The following is a 21,882-nucleotide window of genomic DNA, read 5'->3' as shown; positions in this document are numbered from 1 at the left end:
CACACTTCACAGCACTCTTAGTACCAGAGTAGAGTTCAGACATCAGATCGATCAGTTTTGGTGGCACCCCACAAAGACCAAGAATCCTCCAGAGAGCATCCCTATTCACTGAATCGAACGCTTTACAGAGATCAACATAGGCTGCAAGCAGCTCCTGCCGAAACTCTCGTCTGCGTTCGGTGAGGACACGAAGAGCAAGGATACGGTCAATCGTTGACCTCTTTGGTTTAAAGCCTGACTACTCTGGACGCTGGTGCTCAAGCAGATGATGGCGAACCCTATCAAGAATTATCCGAGCAAAGACCTTGCCCGGCACTGAGAGCAGCATCACCCCTCGGTCGTTGTTGCAGTCTTGGCGATCACCCTTCCCTTTCCAGAGAGGAACAACAAGGCCCCTCTTCCAATCAGTTGGGATGATGCCTGTGTTCCAGGCACAGCACAAAACTGCATGCAACGACACGAGTGCAGCATTTCCACCAGCCTTAAGAAGTTCAGCATGGATGCCACAGATCCCTGGAGCTTTACCCTGTTTCAACCGGTTCACCGCAGCCCGTGTTTCTACAAGCGAAGGTGGACCACAATTGATTGGAGGGTCAGCAACAGGGATTGTAACACCATTGACGTCAAACTCGACAGCTGATGGATCAGCCTGGTTACAACCGCTCAAAGTAACGGGCCCAGCGAGCCTTCACTTCAGACTCCTCTGTTAAGAGCCGACCACTCTCTGCTCTTACTGCAGTGCTCCGAGGGATGGGCTTGGATGAACGCCATGCGTGAATTCTCCTGAAAGCGGGACGAAAATCACCTGTCCACAGGTGATGCTCTTCCCCCTCACAGATTCCTCGCACATAGGCTTCCTTGTCCACCCTTAGTGCACGCACAGTTTTATGCCTCAGTTCCCTGAACAGTTCAGCTCTGCCATTCAGCCTGGCCCTGCGACTCCGGTCAATGGTATCCAGTGTCCCTTGAGAGACAATTCTTCTTTGCCCTGCGGTGAGTTCCAATCTGTTCCAATTCTTTTGTTCCAATCCAATCAAGTTCCAATTCCAATCAACCTGGAATCTGACCTGGATTCCTGTCCTGCCTTTCTTATTCTTCTCCTTCTTCCTGTCCTCTGTTATATATTTTTAATTGTTCTTCTATCTACTGTCTTCTTCCTTTTATTCTATTTATTTCTCTTTCCCTTTTCTGCTTTTCTTCTCCTTCCTCTTTCTGCCTTCTTCAGCACTGAAGATTTCACATCACAATTTGGATTGTTGACTGTCAACAATGACCATTGCATTTGACAAGGTTCAGGAGGAGCATTTATTTGGGGCAGTCAAACCATGCCACTTTTGCAGCAAATGCCTGGAGCTTCTCCAATCCATTTTGTTCCATCACAATGCCTGGAAGTAATTGACATTGAGCCAATTGCAACTTTTGAATCAGCAGCATAATCCAACTCTGGATTGGAGGAGAATGCAGACCTTTCTTTTTCCCTCCAGGGTGAGTTCCTGGATGCAGCCATTCCTGTTAAGAGCGAGAAGGGGGGTGGAAAGCGACGCCTTACCACACGTCGCCATACACTATGGGAGGGAGGGGGTAGGAGGAGGGTGATGGAGTGAGAGAGAGAGAGAGAGAGAGAGAGAGAGAGAGAGAGAGAGAGAGAGAGAGGAGAGGAGGGGGAGAGCAACAAATTGTGGAGGGGAAGGGGAGGGGAGAGCAACAAAGGAGGGGAGGGGAAGAGAAATCAACAAAGGGGGGAGGAGAGCGATGCATCACCACACGTCACTATGCACTCCTGGACAGAGGGATAGGAGAAGGGAGGTGGGGACGAGAAAGAGAGAGACAGAGGCAGAGAGACAGAGACAGAGGCAGAGAGACAGAGACAGAGACAGAGAGACAGACAGAGACAGAGACAGAGAGAGAGACAGAGGCAGAGAGACAGAGAGAGACATAGACAGAGAGACAGAGACAGAGAGACAGAGAGACAGAGAGAGATATGGGGTGAGGGGAGTTCGCAAAGAGAATATGAAAAAATTTGTGAATAACACAGAAACGCACGCACGCACACTTTTCCGATATCGGCAACGTTTCGGTAATAAGCATCTGTGCTGATTGGAGTCAGTGTGATGACCAACTGCAGTACATACGCATACAACCTAAAAACCTCGAGTCACTCTTACCCTTGTTTTTGGTGAATTTCAATCAACAAATTTTCAAAAACAACGCTGCATTGTCGACATTTCAAGGAAATGTGTATGGACATTGTTCTTTTTAAAAATCTGCCAACTGTTGTGATGGGTAACAAAATTAGGATCTGGAATTTCGAAAACAGGTTGAGGTGAGAAACGGCACCGAAATCACGTGTTATCAAATATATTTAGCTTTGAAACTCATGCAGAAACCACATAACCTTTCCAAAGCACATCCGATTCATATGAAATAACCACTTGCTTTGAAAACTGCTGCGAGGACAAAGGAAAACGCGATCAAGTGCTTGGAGCGCTGCTGAGGATAAAAGTTAAAACCTACTGTACCGTAAACCTGGACCTCCATCCTCGCCACACCAAGGTAATGTGTTACCCGAGCAGTAATTCTTGATGACATACGTTCCAGGTGCACTTGACTCTGTGAAAGCATCAGTTATATTTGCTTATTCACATTTAAAGTTCATGGTTTGTTTCCCGTTAACATTGGTAAATCACCGGGTGAGTCGCCTCCACTCCTGCTTGGCAAATGCAGCCTGTCCCAAGTTCCGTACAAAGTTCCGCATGGATAACACAAACGAAAAGGAGACCCACAAAGGCTAACCTTTTTGTGTACATTGTCAAGGCTCCAATGAGAGCGAACACTCAACACACAACAAGGGGGGCAGGAGACAAGAGGGGTGGGAGGGGGAAGCACAAAACAGTGGGGAACAGAGACATGAGGAGATCTGTGGAAGGGAGAGCGATGGGGCGGGGAACACGGGTACACAAGATGGACACCACAGGGACTGCGTGTGTGTGTGTGTGTGCGTGTGCGTGTGCGTGTGCGTGTGCGTGTGGACACCACAGGACCTCACACGACAGGGAACTTTCGGCAAGGAAGGCAGGGAATTTGAAGGAGGTGGGTTTGGGGTGGATTAACGGGGGAAATTTAGATCATGGTTTTGGATGGGGGAAGATAAGAGGTGGTGGTGGACAGCTGTTTTGAAGACTTGGTGGGAAGAATGGGATTGAAAAGAGTGTGGGAGTATATTCTCAAGGTGGGGAAAAAGAGGTATTAAAGAGTGAAGGTGAGCAGTGATTCGTGATTTTGGTAGTTTTTCCAGAAGGGGGTTGCTCATGGACCCTGAGCACCCTGTCGAAATATGGTGGGGGACATATCACAGACAGAGAGGGGGTGGGGGAGGGGGTGGGCAAGACCGGAGAGGAGACTGGAAGACAGAAAGACCACCGACCTGGCTCCGGTGAGACAGGAAGAGGCCCAAAGACTCAGCCTCATCATGGGAGATACCAATAAACCTAAATGCCTTGCTTTCCAAAGTGTGAAGCCGAGAAAGGTGAGAGGCAGGAGCACCACCCCATAGGGGAGAAGTACTCCATCGAGCTGCGGATGAAAGCTTTGTATGTGGTCAGGAGCTCAGATGGGCCAAGGAAGGAATTTGAACGACGGAGGATGCCCAGTCAGTGACTGGCTTTGGAGGCCACGTTGGAAATGTGGCTTTCTCCAGAAAGATCATGGCAGATCGTGAGATCCAGAAGCTTGAATGAAAGGACTTCTTCCAGGGATTGTTGAGAAAGCAGATCTGGGGGGTTTCCAAAATGGAGCTTTCGGAGAGACATAGTGAGAGTGTGAGATTTGTCAGGATTGAAAGACATGTTCCACGTGTTGGACCATTTTGTGATTTTATCCAGAGCTGCAGAGAGCGAAGAAGCTGCGGCTTGTGGTCTGAGGGATGACAGATGGTACGGCAGAGGGTGGAGTCATCAGCAAAGAGATAAAGAGGATTTTCCAAAGAGTCGGAGAGATCATTGATGAAAACCAGAAAAAGAACAGGGCCCAGAACGCTGCCTTGAGGAACTCCAGCCTGGACAGGAAGAGAGGATGAGAGAACTCCATTTAGGGCCAAACGTTTGCTGTGACAGGAGAGGAAGTCTGCGAGACATGAGTGGAGATGGCCTTGGATACCATAGGAAGAGAGTTTGGTGAGCAGGGCAGGGTGCCAGACCATGTCAAAAGCACACGATATATTGGGATATGGCTCTGATTTCATGTCCGGCATTGAGGACCTCCATCCATTGTTGGGAGAGCAGAAGCAGCATATCCAGGGTGGAGAGACCTGGTCTGAAACCACATTGATGTTCGGAACTCAAGCCATTGGAGAAGAGCAAGGAGCACAGAAAGCGATGAGTTTTGGAGACAATATTCAGCTGCAAACATGGAGTTTAGGCATTCAGCCTTTTTACTTGCAGTGTCAACAGTGCGCCATTTAAGGCAAGGGAGTGAATGGAGGGGTAACATACACCAGAAACAGATTTGATGAGATGCCACCAGGATTTGGAGGAGGGAGAGAGGTTGAGTTCAAACTTGAGAGAAGAAAGAGGTTGTTTTCTGGCTCTCCTGAGGGTAGATACACATGTTCCGAGCTTTATGGAAGGAAGTGAGATTACCCTCAGTTGCATTTGCTTTTCACGAGGCAAAGGCAAGTTGTTTCCGGAAAACAAGCTTCAGTGAACCATGGGAGGAAGGATAGGACCACTGTCGACGAGAGGGGATAAATCTGTGGAAGAGAGAGAGCAGGTTTCTTTGAAATAATTCCCAGCATGAGTTGATGTTGGAGAAAGTAGCAATGGGAGATCAGTGTCAAAGTTTGATGGCTGATTGAAGACCCTGCCAGTTTGCCTGAGTGAAATGAAAGACTCGACGGCACTGAGGTCGTTCTCCAACAACAGCCAGAGAGATGTCTACATTGACAAGCATGTGGTCAGAAGAACCGATTGGAGCCGAGGAAGAACAGCAGATATTTTCAGGGAAATTTGTCAAAATCAGATCCAGAAGAGATGGAGCACCGTTGGTTGAGATCCGGGTCGGGAAGTTGAACAATCGAGTCAGTCCCAATGAATCGCAGAAGTATTTTGCTGAAGTGCCATGGCAGGTGAGAGGTACCCACACCCAGCCAACTGGCATGATGCCAATTGAAGTCACCATATATGAGGGAGAGTTCAGATGAGAGGATAGAAGTTGGTCCATGTTTTCGGATAGTTAGGTGTAAATGGAGTCATCACCGTTTGGTGGATGGTAAAGCACACATAGAAACATGAGGTGGGAGTGGAGGGAAAGCTGCAGCCAGAGGTATTCCTGGGGGCGTGGGGGAGTGAGGGCAGTGCACAGAGAGTGAGGAATGGAGTCTTTGATGAAGAGAGCAACTCCTCCACCAGGACGAGGTTCAGGTCTGTCATAACGGAGGAGGGAGTAACCAGGGAGAGATACGAGGGAGTCAGAGACGTCTTGAAGGATGAAAGTTTCGGTTTGGCAAACCAGACCGAATCTGCCTGTGGCAAACTGAATGGAAATATGTCAGGTTTGAGCGAAGGCCCCGGATCATATTGTTAGGGAAGAGGGAGGGGACGAGGCTTTGGATGCAGGGGAGGAGGGGGGGGGAGAGGTAACGAGAGTTGTTGAAAGAGTGTGGGAGATTGCAGAAGATCTCGGAGAGAGGGCCAGATGAGGAGGAGAAAACGTGCTGTGGTGCTGCGTTGAGGTACAGTGGGGAGCAATGAGAGGGGGCAGAAGGCAGTCAAGGAATTGAGGTGGAGTGATGGAGGAGAAAGGGCAGAGGAAGGTGGCAGCCGGAAGGATGTGGGGGGGGCAACTTTGAGAAGGGGGAATGAGGGGTTGATTGTGGGGAGAAGGGTGAGAGTTGAGGTAGATCGGTGAGAACCTTTAAATCATCATCACACCATTTGAAAGCCTTTATCCCTGTGCAGGGGTCAGCTTTTTGCGGGTTCCTATCATGGTACCCTTTCTTGTGGCAATGTTTTTACGGACGGTTGCCCTTCCTGACACCAACCCTTCAGTCACCTTCGATCCTGCAGGGATAATTACCACGATACTGGTGCTCATTTCACTGACCTTCAGAAGGATGGCAGGCTGAGTCAACCCCCCTAATTGTAACACAGCAGCAAGTGGGGCTCAAACTCAGGACCCCAAGAATCCCAAGCCACCGACTTAACCACTAAGCCACACCAGGCTCATGGTGAGAACCTTTAAATATCCTTTAAATGTGGAATTAAAGTGAAATCTTCGATCACAAGGTCGAAGGATGTTACTTGTTTATATATTTTTTTATAATCACAACAAAGTCCACCTTTTCTTTGGGGGAGTGGGAGGGGGGGTGACGGGGAGTGTGGGTGTGCATCCATCTGTTGTACATCTCAGCAAAGTGATCAATGATGGCATTCTCCGACACGTCATTGCTGTCTGTAAGTAATGCTTGTTCTATGTTCATGTGTCTGATGATGAATCAAGTTGGATTTCAATCATAATGTAGCCCATCGTAGCCAAGGGGTAAAAACAGATTTGCAGCACATGCCCCATGGGACAGTGCCCAGCATTGCCTCTGATCTCAGGGAAAATAAATTTCAAATGGAAATGTTAAAAGGAAGAACAAAAGGACTGAGAAGGATCGACATTCAGGGAGGGGTATCTGACGACACTTCACCCGATATCAGTTGAGGAATTATGGACATAAGAAAGCACGAGTGAAATTAAGAGGATATCTGGAAATAATGGTTGGATAAATGTGTTTCAACGAATTGAACAGGAACAATCACGAACAATGACTCAGGTGGGAACACCAGTGAGGACAATCCAAAATAGACATCTTCAGCACTGCATATTATTTGATCGTTCTGAGATTGTTTAACATGTTTCTAAAATGTGGTTTCTTACCTGGATAGTTGTTGCACTTTCACGTTTCTTTTTCATATCGTTCCCGGCTCAGTATCCACTCACCGACTTCAATGAAGACGACTGCTTCTTCCTTGGCAGGGAAAAGCAGGAAGTGACTCTTCACCCCACTTCTCTCAAGCCTGTGGGAAGACACCACATCATCATAACGTGGACATGTATTCTTAGTAGTTTTTGACCTCAAACCATGTGGGGCTCACTGCCCTCATCATAATCCACTCGGATTCCCAAAAATCTACCCACCCATATCGGTGGAACTTCAGAGCTGAGTCTCGATCGTATTTGGGACTGAAACATGGACTACAAGAGCTGCTGATATGTACAAGAACATCTGCTGATATGTTCCTGATCGCTCCGAGAACTTGATCACGAGGAATCCACATGGTTTGTTTCTCTGTTTGTTTGTTTGTCTGCCTGTCTGTTAGCAACTTTACGGTAAAACGGCTTTAGCAAACACTATTAAATTTAATCCACAGGTGGGCAATGAAGTTTGGACGACCCCATTAACTTTTGGGTCCAATTAGATCAAAGGTCAAGGTCAAGGTCACGAAAAGATCAAAATCGTTTTTCGCTCATAACTTCATCAAAAATGATCTGATTTACTTCAAACTAAGCTGATAGTGAACCTTATTGTATTTATCACTTATAATTGTACCCATTCCTATGGTGAAAATGCATATTTGTGAAGATCGGAAGGGTCCGAAGTTTTGGGGGTCATGGTCATCGGTCAACATTACAAATTTTCCATTATAGATCAAAAAAGGTTCGGAATATGCATGTTTACCATGGAAAACATATATCAAGTCCTTTATTGGCTTTCATTTGACACCATGACCATTGACCTTATGTGGCCTTGAAAGGTCAAAATCATTTTACGGTCATAACTTCGTCAAAAATGGTTTAATTGACTTCAAACTGAGACTAAAATATTCCTTATAATCAACATTCAGGTTAAGGATGTATCAAATTTAAATTTGATCCCCAAAATAACTTTATGCCTTAAATGGGCGGGATTTTTGTGCCTGGCACCACTTGTTATTATTTTGCTTTTGGCCCCATCTGTCAGAGCTGAAGAATCACTTTAAAATTTTTGTCTCCAATTCTGGATTCATATCTTCACCAAAATCGAATCAATTTGCCCTTGTCTCTCACCCAACCTGTACACCAAGTTTCGTCCGGATCCGTCCGCAACAGTTTGAGCTATCGTACTATATATCCTTTTTCGCCCCATTTCCCAATGGTGAAGAATCACTAAAAATTCCAGTCGTCAGATTTAGATCTTCACCAAACTCGAATCAGTTCGGCCTTATCACACACCCAACCTGCCGACAAAATTTCATCAGAATCTGTCCACAACCTTTTGACACATCCTGCACACAAACAAACAGACAAACAGGGGTGAAAACATAACCTCCTTCCACCTTCTGTGGTGGAGGTATTCAGAGTATTTTTGGAGAGAAATGAAAGATTTTTCTCTTTTAACCAACAGTGACATGTTTAGCATTCCCGCGTGAACCCAGGACTCATGATGTGGGAAACACAGATTCAAATCCACACACGATATTCGTTTGTTCCTGGTCTGGTTCTTGCATTCCTGGTCCTCTTGTTTTGGTCAGAGAAAGGGACTCCGGCGTGTTACATCATGGAAAGCTCCTTTGTTGATGGTCGAGCAGGAAATTTCAAATGTAAACATTTAAGAAAGGTGGAAAAGGGCCAAAAAGGATGTACATGAGGGGGGGGGGTGGGGGGAGGGGTATCTTACTCTTTCTCACTCGATATCATTTGTTGATTAGAGTTCACAGAACATGTTCACCCACATTGTCTTGAGAAACAAGGACGTGGGCACGGTCTCCGACGCAAAAATCTGATTGGTCCTGATGACATAAAATGCTGTTATATTTTGTCCAAGAACTGCTGAACGGAATATCTGAAAAAAAGACTGAATATGTGCACGTGTCCGATCGGGACAAATTCAGAGACAAAATTCTGTTAAACTGTAAACTTGTCTTCATATTCATGTTCTGATTCGTGTTCAAAATGTAACATTCAATTTAAATAAGTTCCTCCTCCATCATAAACTGAGAAGATGGACAGACACACATGAACTGATTGTGAAACTCCACTGTTTTGCTTCGTGTGTGTGTGTGTGTGTGTGTGTGTGTGTGTGTGTGTGTGTGTGTGTGTGTGTGTGTGTGTGTGTGTGTGTGTGTGTGTGTGTGTGTGTGTGTGTGTGTGTGTGTGTGTGTGTGTGTGTGTGTGTGTGTGTGGTAAATATTAGAAGTGTTGAGTGTAGTTATATATCTGAATTACAAGGATATCTGTAAATAATGGAGAGGTGAATGTGTTTCATGGGATTGAACTGAAGGAATCATGAACAATGGACCCAGGTGGGAACACCAGCGAGATCAATCCAAAATTAACATCTTCATCACTGTAGATTATTTCATAGTTTAGAGATTGTTAAAATGTTTGTAAAATGTGGTTTCTGACCTGGATGGTTGTTGCACTTGTGGATGGTTGTTGCACTTGGGCGCATCTTTTTCAAATCGTTTCTCCCTCCGTGTCCTCTGTGACCTGGTTGGATGATGATGATTGCCCCTTCCTTGGAAGGATCCACCAGGAAATTACCCTTCACCCCCCTTCTCTCATGTCTGTGGGAAGGTACCCACAACATCACAAAGTGGAGTCGGGTTCTTCATGGATTTCAAACTCGCATCACATGATGCAGTGCCACAATCAAGACCCAAACGATGTCGAATAACTTTCCCCATCTGCACTCGGCGCTGGTGTTCAAGATCGAAGTCTCGATCATATTTGGGACATAAACCTGGACTTCGAGAGCTCGGCCTGCTGGAATGACCCTGATGGCTCAGAGAACCTGATTGAGAGGAAGTCATGTTGTTTGTAACTTTGTCAGCTGCTGGTTCCTCCTGAAATGGAACGATGTTCTCATGGTGGGTTTTCTTCAGATGGTTCCTTGTTCTGTTGCCACGGAAGTTTGTCTGCAGAGAAAAGGGCAGATTAAAATGATTCAACCAATCACAGTAGATAAGGATTTGGATTAACATCAGTTTGAGATGGTCATCAGGTAGTTGTTAAATTAATATATTTTGCAGCCTTCCACAGCAGATGGTTGAAGAATCAGGTGACAGGCATTGTGGGTATATTTCTGAACAATCTAAACTTCATGCATGTGATCTGATTACAGGAGCTATTTGTATTTTTAAACTTGAACAATAACAAAGAAAAGGACAAACAACAATATTGGAAATAAAGTACGATTGGAGAGAAGTGAAAGATTTCTCCATTATAACTAACGGTGAGCTGTTTGGTATTCACATCTGAACCCAGGGCTCATGATGTGAGAAACCCAGGTTAAAATCCAGAAACTATGTTGGTTTGTTCCTGGTCTGATTACCATCCGCATAATTCAGAGAAAGAGACTCCGTGTGTCATTATGTCATGAAAGGCTCCTTGCTCGATATTGGAGCAGAAAATTTGAAATGTAAATGATCAAGAAAGGTGGAAAAAGGACCAAAACGGATGTACATGGAGGGAGAGGGGAAAGAGGGTTGTGTTTCTCTTCCTCGATCGATATCATTTGTCGACTGGAGAGTTCATCGAACACGTTAACCCACGCTGTCCTGAGAAACAAGGACATGTACGTGGTCTCCGAACGGCAAATCTGATCCTGTTGACATAAAATGTCGAACCATTTTGTCCAAGTACTGCTAAACGGAAGGGTTGTGAAAGTACTAAAAAGGTGACTTGTGTTCCTCACTGTTGAAGTGAACAATTAAATGAAAATAAAATAAAGATTTCAAAGGCTGCACTTCCAGAAGTTTACTGTTGTTGACGCAGCATCATTTACACCATCTTATCGAACACATTATATTCGTTATTTGTGTTTGTTGTTTGTGTTCTTTATGAAGTCCCAAAAACACAGTGAGTTTCCTGTTGGGATTTGATTTTCAATCTTGTTTGACTGCCAGACAAACAAAGAATAAAAAAAATTATTTCACTCCTCTCTGCACACGTGGGATCAGGACAAATTCAGAGCCAAAGTTCTGTTACACTACAAGTTCGTTTTCCTGTTCACGTTCCGATTTTGTTCAAAATATAACATTCAATTTAAATCAGTTCTTCCTTTATCAGAAACTGATAAGATGGAAAGAGATTGAACCAGGTGTTTAACCCCGCTGTGCGCTGCATGTGTGTGGGGTAAATATTGGAAGTGTTGAGTGTAATATTATATAAATTACAAGGAAATCTGGAAATAATGGAGAGGTGAATGTGTTTTATGGGATTTAACTGGAGGAATCATGAACAATGGATCAGGAGGGAACACCAGCGAGGTCAATCCAAAATTTACATCTTCATCACTGTCAATTATTTCAGAGTTTCGAGATTGTTAAAATGTTTATAAAATGTGGTTTCTTACCGGGATGGTTGTTGCACTTTGGTGCTTCTTCTTCAAATCGTTTCGAACAAGGTATCCTCTGCAACCTGCTTGGATGATAACGACTGCTTCCTCCTTGGCAGGGTAAACCAGGACATTATTCTTCACCCCCCTTCTCTTATGTCCATGGGAAGACACCACAACATCACAAAGTGGAGTCGGGTTCTTCATGGATTTCAAACTTGCATCACATGATGCAGTGCCACAATCAAGACCCAAACGATGTCGAATAACTTTCCCCATCTGCACTCGGCGCTGGTGTTCAAGATCGAAGTCTCGATCATATTTGGGACATAAACCTGGACTTCGAGAACTCGGCCGGCTGGAATGACCCTGATGGCTCAGAGAACCTGACTGAGAGGAAGTCATGTTGTTTGTAACTTTGTAAACAGCTGGTTCCTCCTGAAAAGTAACGATGTTCTCATTGTGGGTTTTCTTCAGATGGTTCCTTGTTCTGTAGCCACGGTAGTTTGTCTGCAGAGAAAAGGGCAGATTAAAATGATGGGAGAAGCTTCATTCAACCAATCACATTGGATAAGGATTTGGATAAACATCAGTTGGAGATGTTATCTGTTTGTTGTTAAATTAAGATATGTTACAGCCATCCACAGCAGATGGTTGAAGAATCAGGTGACAGGCATTGCAGGTCTGTTCCTCACAAATCTAAACGTTGCACACATGATCTGATTCCAGGAGTTATTTTCATTTTTACAGTGAGTGATGATAAAGACCCTGTCACACACCCAACCTGTCCACCAAATTTCATCTGGATCCATCCACAACTTTTTGAGATTTCATGCACACAGACAGGAAGTGGTGAAAAAAATATCCTCCTTCAGCTTCAGTGGCGGAGGTTAATATGGGAAACGAGACCAGCACTCGTACCGTAGTTCATTGAACACATGACTATTGTGGCCCAGATACCCGAATCATCCTTGCACCCTATTATATCACACACAATGCCATTATCCGAAGCTTTATTGATGTTTGGAATGTTTATCAACCACTTTTGTTCACATCAAGGCTAAATTGTATCAATGGAGGTGAATATGAAAAACAATTCAAACTAGATTCTCCATGTCGAGTCGATCAAATGTTTGAACTTTCACTTTCGATCTGTTTCACTGTTATTAGTCCAAGAGCATTAGGTCAAAATAGGCCCTAACCTGGACATTTTTGGTAACAAGCTGATTTTTTCAGGATAGGTCCAGGAATATGTCTAGAATAACATACTAAAAGTCCTCATAAATCCTCCTTGAGCGTTTTCCGCAATCCAAGATGGCGTCCAAAATGGCCGCCACTTCTGTTTTTCTCATAACTTTGCAAGCAGGTTTCCCCAAAACACACTTTAAATGTCTACATATATATTTTGAAGTATGAGGAACTCATTAGAATACATCTTAAGAGATGCTGAAGCACGCAAGTACCAATAAGACCTCTTGAGTTCTTCCAAAAGTCCAGGCAGAAGCAGACGCCGACACCCTGATTGTCTCCACAGCACTAGCACTGGCAGAGTCAGAACATGTGCCAGTTGCTGTCGTTGGTACGGACACAGACTTACTGGTAATGCTAGTTGCTCGGGCAACCTCTTCCACAGATGTGTACATGCTATGCCGCAGTAATCCTGTCATGGTTTTCAACATTCATGAGATTCAGCATGCCATAGGGGACACAAGAAATCACTTGATGTTTCTTCATGCTGTGACGGGATGTGACACGGTCTCTGCGATCTATCGTCAGGGCAAGCGTAAAGCTTTCAACAAGGTGCACAAGAAGCGGGACTACGACTTGCTGGATACCTTCACAAACAGTGGAAGCACCCATGACGAGGTGGAAAAAGCTGGGGAAGGCTTCATTCTTAAGCTTTATGGAGCCAGCAGTTTTGAATCTCTTGATGACTACCGTCACATCGCATACAAATGGGCAATCGGTCGCAGTTCCCTGAGTTCATCCTTTCAGCTAGAAAGTCTACCTCCAACTAGTGCTGCAGCAAAGCAACATTCATATCGCGCCTAACTTACCGTCCAGGAATGGATGGGTAACTCCTTATCTCCAACAGAATGGGGCTGGCGATTTCAGGACGGGACTCTTACCCCGGTAGAAACAGACATTGCTGTTGCACCCGACACTTTGCTGAACATGGTGGCATGTGGATGTAAACCAGATGGTTGCAGAAGCATGACATGTAGCTGCAAGAAACTTGGGTTCTTTTGTACCTCAATGTGCAGTAAATGCAGTGGTCTCAATTGCAACAATACAGCACCAACTCTTATAGATGCCGACGATGATATTACCCCAACTTCAGAGGACATCAACATTGAAGATACAGCATCCGACGATGAAGACAATGACTGATGCAACTAGGTGTGTGCATGCGTAAGGTAAAGATTCATCTGAAACTTTTGAGGTTTGAATCTCTAGCATGATCTTGTTTTGAATGTCTTTGCCTCTTGAAACAGGCTAAAACAGCAGTGTGTTGATAAGTGGCGGACATTTTGAGCACCATTTGAATTTCAGAAAGAACTTCAGCGGTTTTATTGTTTCCTTTGTACTTCAAAGTATCTGAATGAGTTCCTTATTTCTCAAGACATAATATATTTAGAGATTTAAAGTGCATATTGAGGTAACTTAGTCACAGGGTCATGAGAAAAACAGGAAATTGCAACCATCTTTGGCGCCATTTTGGATTTTGGGACTAGTTCAAGTAGTTTTATTGGTATAGATATGCGTGTTTCAAATCTGCGAATAAGAATTTATCTAGATTCCTTGACTCCCATAACATATATAAAGACATTTTAGTGTGCTTTATTGGGTTACTTAGTTGCAGAGTTATGAGAAAACAACAACAGGAAAAGGGGCATTTCGGGCGCCATTTTGCATTTCAGGATGAGCTCAAGTGTTTTTATTGGTAAATGCGTGTTTTTGAAAAATTCCCAATAAGTATATGATTCATTTCATTGAGTCGCAAAACATATATTAAGACATTTAAAGTGCGTGTTGAAGTACCTTGGTGTAAAACCAGAAACGGCAGCAATTTCAGACGCCATTTTGGATTTCTGAAAGAGCTTAAGCGGTTTTATTCGTTTTTGTGTGTTTCAAAATCTTCCGATATGTATTGTATTGAGTTCCTTATACTTCAAAACATATGTGTAGACATTTAAAATGTGTTATAGGTAAACCTACTTGCAAAGTTATGAGAAAAACAGGAAATGGCGGCCATTTTGGACGCCATTTTGTATTGCGGAAAACGCTCAAGGAAGATTCATGAGGACTTTTAGTATGTTATTTCACACACATTCCTGGACCTTTCCTGAAAAAATCAGCTTGTTACCAAAAATGTCCAGGTTAAACCCTAATGCTCTTGGACTATATGGAGAAGATTTTTTTTTAACATCATTCTTTTCAATCCAACTTGGCCGCCAGACCACGTGACTGATGTCAAAAATTTACTTCTTCCCTCACATCGGGTCGTAGATCAGATTCATGAAGTTTCAGATTTTTCGAATAAGGATTTTGATTCAACAAATTATGGCTGGAATACCACTTCACCAATGATGTCATCATTATGACCCAAAATACCCCAGGGGAGATCACGACATTTTTTTTTGAAAACATTGTCGAGGATTGTGTAAGAGCAAACATACAGAACACACAACAAGGTGAGCAGGAGACAAGAGGGGTGAGCAACAGAATTACAAAACAGTGGGGAACAGAGACATTAGGAGATCTGTGGAAGGGAGAGGGATGGGGCACGGCACGTGGGGTAAACAAGATGGTACTTCAGGGACTTTCAGGAAGGAAAGCAGGGAATTTGAAGGTGGTGGGTATGGGGTGGATTAAAGGGGGTAGAAAAGATCGTGGGTTTGTATGGGGAAAGATATGAGATGGTGGTGAACAGCTGCTTTGAAGACCTGAAGCAAGGAATGGGATTGAAGAGAGTGTGGGAGATTGTTGCGGAGGTGGGAAAAACAGAGGAATGAAAGAATGAAGGTGAGCAGTGATTCTTGATTTTGGCAGTTTCAACAGAAGGGGTTTTTTGGCAGACCTTTAGCACACTGTGGAAATATAGGGGAAATGGGGGGGGGGGTAGAGCACAGCCAGAGCAGTGGAGGGGGAAGCAAGACCGGAGAGGAGAGAGTAGAAGATAGACATGTTCCAAGTGTTTCACCAGCAAGTGATTGTATCCAGATCTGCAGAGAGTGAAGAGGCTGCTGTCTGCCGACCAGAGAGATGAGAGATGCCACGGCAGAGGGTGAAGTCATCAGCAAAGAGATAAAGAGGATTTTCAAGAGAATCGGAGAAATCATTGATGAAAACCAGGAAAAAGCACGGGGCCCAGAACACTTGGACAGGAAGAGGAGGGGGGGGGGGAAGAGAGAGAAAGAAAGAGAAAGAGAAAGAGAAAGAGAAAGAGAAAGAGAAAGAGAGCCATGAAGAGCCATGCATCAACCGTAACAGAAGAAGAAGCCTGCGAGCCATGAGTGGGGATTGCCTTGGATACCATAAGAGGAGAGTTTGCTGATCAATGCAGGATGCCAGGCCATATTGAAAGCTCACGATATGTCGATGGAGATGGCTCTGATCTCATGTCTGCTATTAAGGTCCTCCATATATTGTTCGGAAAGCAGAAGCAGCATGTCCAGGTGAGAGCGACGTGGTCTGAATCCAAATTGATAATCGAAAATCAAGCCGTTGGAGAAGAGGAATGATTTAATGTCGGAAACAATGATGCATTCCATGACCTTGCTGATGACTGGGAGCAGGCTGATTGATCTGCAGCTGCAGGGATCAGTTTTTACACCTTTTTAAGAAGAGCGGTGAGGTTTGCATATTTGAAAGCAGATGGGAGATGACGTTGAGCAAATCAGAAGGTGAAAAGAACAGAGAGAGGGTGAGCAGGAACAGCAGTGCAGGTTTTTAGGACACATCGGCTGATGCTATCCTGACTGGTTGCAGAATCAGTCATGGTTTGACGTAAGGGAGGGGATGGAGGGGAAACATACACCAGAATCAGACTTAACCAGATGCCACCAGTATTTGGAGGATGGAGACAGGTTTGAGAGTTCAGACTACAGATGAGAAAGATTCCTGGCTCTCCTGAGGGGAGATACACACTTATTCCGAACGTTGTGGAAGGAATTGAGATTGCCTTCACTTGGATTTGCTTTTCATGAAGCGAAGGCAAGTTATTTCAGGACAACAGCCTCGCCACAAGCTTCAATGTTCCATGGGCTGGATGAAGGGTAGGACAACTGAAGATGAGATGGGATAAATCTGTGCATGAGAGAGAGCAAGTTTCTTTGAAAGAATTCCCAGGATGAGATAATGTCGGAGATAGGAGAAATTGGAGACCAATCTCGAAGTTTGATGGCTGCTTGAAGTCTTTGCCAGTCGGCCTGAGTGAAATTGCAGACTCGTCGGTGCTAAGATGGTTCTCCAAGAACAGCCAGAGATCACCAATTCAACAAGCATTTGGTCACATGAACCAATTGGAGCAAGAGAAGAACAGCAGAGATTAGAGGTGAAATTGGTCAAAATCAAATCCAGGAAAGAAGGAGTGCTTTTGGATGAGATCTTGGTTGGGAAGTTTACAGAATGATTCAGTCCCAATAGTTCTGCAGCACAGCAAACCAATTGTTCGATTTTTCATAAAAGTACCAAAATTGGTACATATGTTGAGTGATGTATTCTGAACAATTCTGGATATGGAGCCACAAGAGATTTTGCCTTGGTCAGCTTTGGCGGCCATTTTCCAAAATGGCCGCCATTCTACTTCAACAACATGGGATATCTGTCATTGTTATTCTCTTTGTAGGTTTCTCAGAGGTGATAAATACTCCATGTGATGTGCATTTGCAAAGGAAAACAATACGAATGTCATTTGTGTTGATTTATTATATTTCCAACCATTGTATTGGGGAAAAAATGGTCATTTTTATAGGAAAATCCATTTCGCTCACAGCATCAGTGACAGGTTCAGAATTCAAGTTCGAACCGTAGACACCGACGTCGTCGTCTTGGAAGTGATGGCAGCCCAGGCACTAACATGCGTGGATGAACTCTGGATTGCCTTTGGGACGGACAAGAACTAGCGCTACGTCCCTGCCCATGAAATAGCTGCCTCCCTCGGTCCACAGAAGGTACTTGCCCTCCCTGTCTTCCACGCCATGACCGGATGTGACACGGTATCAGCATTCGTGGGACATGGGAAGAAATCTGCCTGGGCCACATGGAACTCGTTTCCAGAACTGACAGGTTATCTTGTGACCCTGACCACCACGCCAGTCAACATCCAGGATGACACAATGCACTGCAATGAAAGGTTTGTGGTGCTCCTCTTTGACCGCACCAGTCCATATACGGACGTCAATGAGGCCAGAAAGAAACTTCGCCAAGAGGAACTCCGTCCAGCGCATCCCACCTCCCTATGATGCTTTGCAACAGCAAGTGAAGAGATCAGTCTTCCAGGGTGGCTATGGCTGGTGGCAAACAGAGGATGGGACCTACGAACCACTCTGGACCAGACTCGCTGAGGCTTCAAAAAGCTGCTTCGAGCTGGTGTCGTGCGGCTGCAAAAAAGGCTGAAGAAACCACTGCAAATGCAAGAAGGCTAATCTGCAATGCACTGGACTGCGTGCTTGTGAAGGATAATGCCAGTCGACAGACGCAGTAGACACCGACTGAGATATCGGCCTAGCTTAGAATGTACAAATGCAAAGTCGCATTGCTTGTAAAAGTGTTGACTTCTTGATCCAGAGCCAGTACACTTGAGCTCAGAAACTCATATTGTACGAGACTGATGTATGCGTGTACCATGTGTCCTGGTAGATGGTAGTAGACAGTAAACCGTAGCCGCTTCAAAGTGAAGTGTGCAATAATTTGACGACATTTTCTGAGTTTGTCATTGTCACGATTATCAGTTCCCTTTTCAAAAGAGAGTAAAGTATGTAATCTATAATGCAATTTTTATTGATTCCAAACCCACTGAATGTGATGAATATCATTTCTCTTGTTCTCAAGGCAATAATGGGTTCATTTCAGCAAAAAGTTTCAGGAGAGCAGCAGTTTACAAATCAAATAATGGCTTTTTTACCGAAAATACTGGCTCAAAAGATTTGAATTCGCCTTTTCATGGTCAATTTACTGAATTTTACACTTTCCATATATCTACCACCAATACTATAAGAAAATAAGAGCATATAGCCAATTTCACTGAAGTAGAACGGAGACCATTTTGGAAAATGCTCGCCGAAGCTGACCAAGGCACAATCTCGGGTGGCTCCATGTCTAGAATTTTTCGGAATACATTATTCAACATGTGTACCAATTTTGGTGCTTTTATGCAAATTGGAACAATTGATCTGAAATATTAGACGACGCTGCAGGACCACAATGAGTCGCAGAAGTCCTTTGCTGAAGTGTAATGTCAGGTGCGAGACATACCCACACCCAGCCAACTGGCATGATGACAATTGACATCAAAACATATGAGGAAGAGAGAGTTTGGATGAATGGATAGAAGTTGGTCCATGTTTTCGGCGAGCGAGATGTAAATGGAGGAAGTGACATCACTGCTTGGTGGACAGTACAACACACTTTCAAGTAGAGGTGTGATCGGAGGGGAAGCCGTAGCCAGAAGTATTCCTGGGGGTATGGACGAGTGAGGGCAGTGCATGGAAAGTGAGGAATAGAGATTTTGATAAAGAGTGCAACTCTTCCGCCAGGGCGAGGCTCGGGTCTATGACACCGGAGAACGGATCAACCAGGGAGAGAAATTAAGGAGTCAGAGACGTCTTGAAGGAGGAACGTTTCTGTTCAGCAGATTATGTCTGGTTTGTAAGTGGGAACCTGCGTGGAGAGATCAATCAGGTTAGAGCAAAGGCCCTGGATGTTTGAGGTCCACAATGTTAAGGAAGAGTAAAGGGAGGAGGCTATGGATGCAGGAGAGGGGAGGGGGAAGAAGGGAGAGAGGTTGACAGTGTGTTAGAGATTGCAGCAGAGTGCCGGATGTGGAGGTGGACGAATGGCTCAGTGGTGATGGGCTGTGGCACAGTGGGGAGTAACAAGAGAGGGGGCAGATGGAAGTCGGCGATTGGAGGAGGTGGAGGAATGCGTTTGAAGAGAGAGAGGGTGGGAGAAGGAGGCAGCTTTGTGGATGTGAGGGGGGCAGTTTTGAGAAGGGGGAGTGCACAAGGAGATTTGAAAGGGACAAGCAAGGGGGAAATTGGAGGGAGGAGGGGGAGAGAGAGAATTTAGGGAGAAGGGTGAGGGGGAAGGACGGGGAGGGAGGGAAGTGAAGTTTGCTTTGAAGAGGGAGGAAGCAGCTGATTTGAGAGGGAGGGTTGAGAGGGAAGCTTTTAGAGGGAAGGGAGACAATGAGAACAGGCATGGCAATGGGGGAGGAGGGAGAAGGGAGATTGCGAAGAGGGGAAGGATGAGACTGGGTATTGAAATGGAAAAGATGGGAGCAGCTAAGTTGAAGGAACAAGATTTGAGGAGTTGGGAAGAGTGGGAGGTACGATGAGAGGAAAGATAGAGCACATTTGAGATGTTGAGGAGTGTCCTGAATGAGAGAATGAGATATTTGTTCAGTTGGAAAGGAAACCACAGATGTTTGAACACGACAGTTTTGGATACCAGAGGGGGAGCTGTTCGGAAAGCAGAGGGCAGTGGAGAGGTGCAAAGAGAAGGTGCGATGGGGGACAACATGGGAGGAGAAAGGAGGGTATGTAACAGGAGAAGAGTGAGGAGGAGGTAGGTTTAAGGAAATTGGGTGAATTTGCACTGAAGTTGGAAAAAAAGAATGATTGATGGAAAACAAACAAGCATTGCAACATGGGTTTTTTTTTTAATTAATTTGTAGGTCAGAGATATGTTGAAATAGGTTGGAAGATGGATGGAGTGCAGGAGAGTTGAAAGAATGGAGAGGTCCACCAGGAAGAGAGATAATCTCCAGTAGAGGTGCACCAGGGAGAGAGAGATTCATAGAACACATGATACCACGCTGTCTTGAGAAACAAGGACACGGGCGGCATCTACAACCAGCAAATTTCATTGGTCGTGATGACACATAATGATGTGATATTTTGTCCAAGTCCTGCTGAAATGGAAGGGTTTTGAAAGTACTCAGAAGGCGTTTTGTGTTCCTCACATAACAATAATTAAACTATTATTTTGTGTTAAAATAACAAGAATATAATTTCATTTCAATAAAATAAAGATTTAACAGGTTGAAGAAAAAAATTCCAGTTTACCGACGTTGAGAAGGTGTCCATCACACCACCGTATTTTACACGTTACATTAATTATTTGTGTCTGTTGTTTGTGTCCTTTATGATGTCCTTAAACAGAGTTTCCTGTCTGGAATGATTTTCAATGTTGTTTGACTGCCAGACAGGCAGAAATAATAAAAAAATGTCACTCCTCTCTGCACATGTGTGATCGAGACAAATTCAGAGCCAAACAATTGTAAACTTCAGGGTTCTTTTCCACTTCATGTTCAAAATAAAACATTAAATTTAAATCAAGTTGTTTGTCAATCATAAACTGATGTTTGTGGACAGAAGTAAACCAAGTGTTTTACCATGCTGTGCGCTGCACGTGGGTGGGGTAAATATTGGAAGTGTTGAATGTAATTTTATGTAAATTACAAGGGTATCTGTAAATAATGGAGAGGTGTATGTGTTTTATGGGATTGAACTGGAGGAATCATTAACATTGTATTCAGGAGGGAACACCAGCGAGGTCAATCTAAAATTTACATCTTCATCACTGGAGATTATTTCAGAGTTGAGAGATTGTTAAAATGTTTGTAAAATGTGGTTTCTTACCTGGATGGTTGTTGCACTTTGGTGCTTCTTTTTCAAGTCGTATCTGACCAGGTATCCTCTGTAACCTGCTTGAATGACGACAACTGCTTCTTCCTTTGCAGCGTCAACCTGGAAATTACTCTTCCTCAGAATTTTCTCATATCCGTGGGAAGACACCACAGCGTCACAATGTGGAGATGGTTTGTTGATGGATTTCAATCTCGTATCACATGGTGTTGTGCCACCATCATGGCCTGAACGAGGTTGAATGACTTTACCCATCTGAACTCGACGCTGGTGATCAAGAGATGAGTCTTGATCACACTTGGGACTCAAACTTGGACTACGAGAGCTCAGTCTGCTAATATGTCCCTGATCGCTCCTACAACTCGAATGAGAGGATTTCACTTCTTTCGCTGCTGGTTTGTGCTGTAAATTGACAATGACGTTCACATCATGGCTTTTCTTCAGATTCTTCCTCACTCTGTATCCACGGTAGTTTGTCTGCAGAGAAAAGGGCAAATTAAAATGATGGGAGAAGCTTGATTCAACCAGTCACAGTTGATGGCGATTTGGATAAACCTCAGTTTGAGATGATCAGTTCATAGTTGAATTTATAATTTCCAGTATGTGTGTGTGTGTGTGTGTGTGTGTGTGTGTGTGTGTGTGTGTGTGTGT

The 21,882-nt window shown here is 44.4% G+C and overlaps 1 protein-coding gene across 1 annotated transcript in view; it reads right to left on the bottom strand.

The window, feature by feature from the left end:
- Positions 1-19,210: 19,210 nt before the first annotated feature.
- The window catches only part of LOC147025431 (uncharacterized), a 20,817-nt gene continuing 18,145 nt past the window's right edge, over positions 19,211-21,882 (bottom strand). The window contains exons 4-5 of the mRNA XM_085887080.1: positions 21,226-21,708; positions 19,211-19,279 (exon numbers count right to left, since the gene is read on the bottom strand). Of these exons, the coding sequence (XP_085743206.1) occupies positions 19,211-19,279; positions 21,226-21,708 (552 nt within the window). The remainder of the gene's footprint in view (positions 19,280-21,225; positions 21,709-21,882) is intronic.

The sequence above is a fragment of the Eptatretus burgeri genome, chromosome 6 (assembly GCF_056783735.1).
Source record: "Eptatretus burgeri isolate ZD-2024b chromosome 6, Ebu_testis_v1, whole genome shotgun sequence".
Taxonomy (NCBI): domain Eukaryota; kingdom Metazoa; phylum Chordata; class Myxini; order Myxiniformes; family Myxinidae; genus Eptatretus; species Eptatretus burgeri.
Note: the sequence above shows the minus strand (reverse complement) of the source record. Positions and strands in the feature narration are given on the sequence as shown.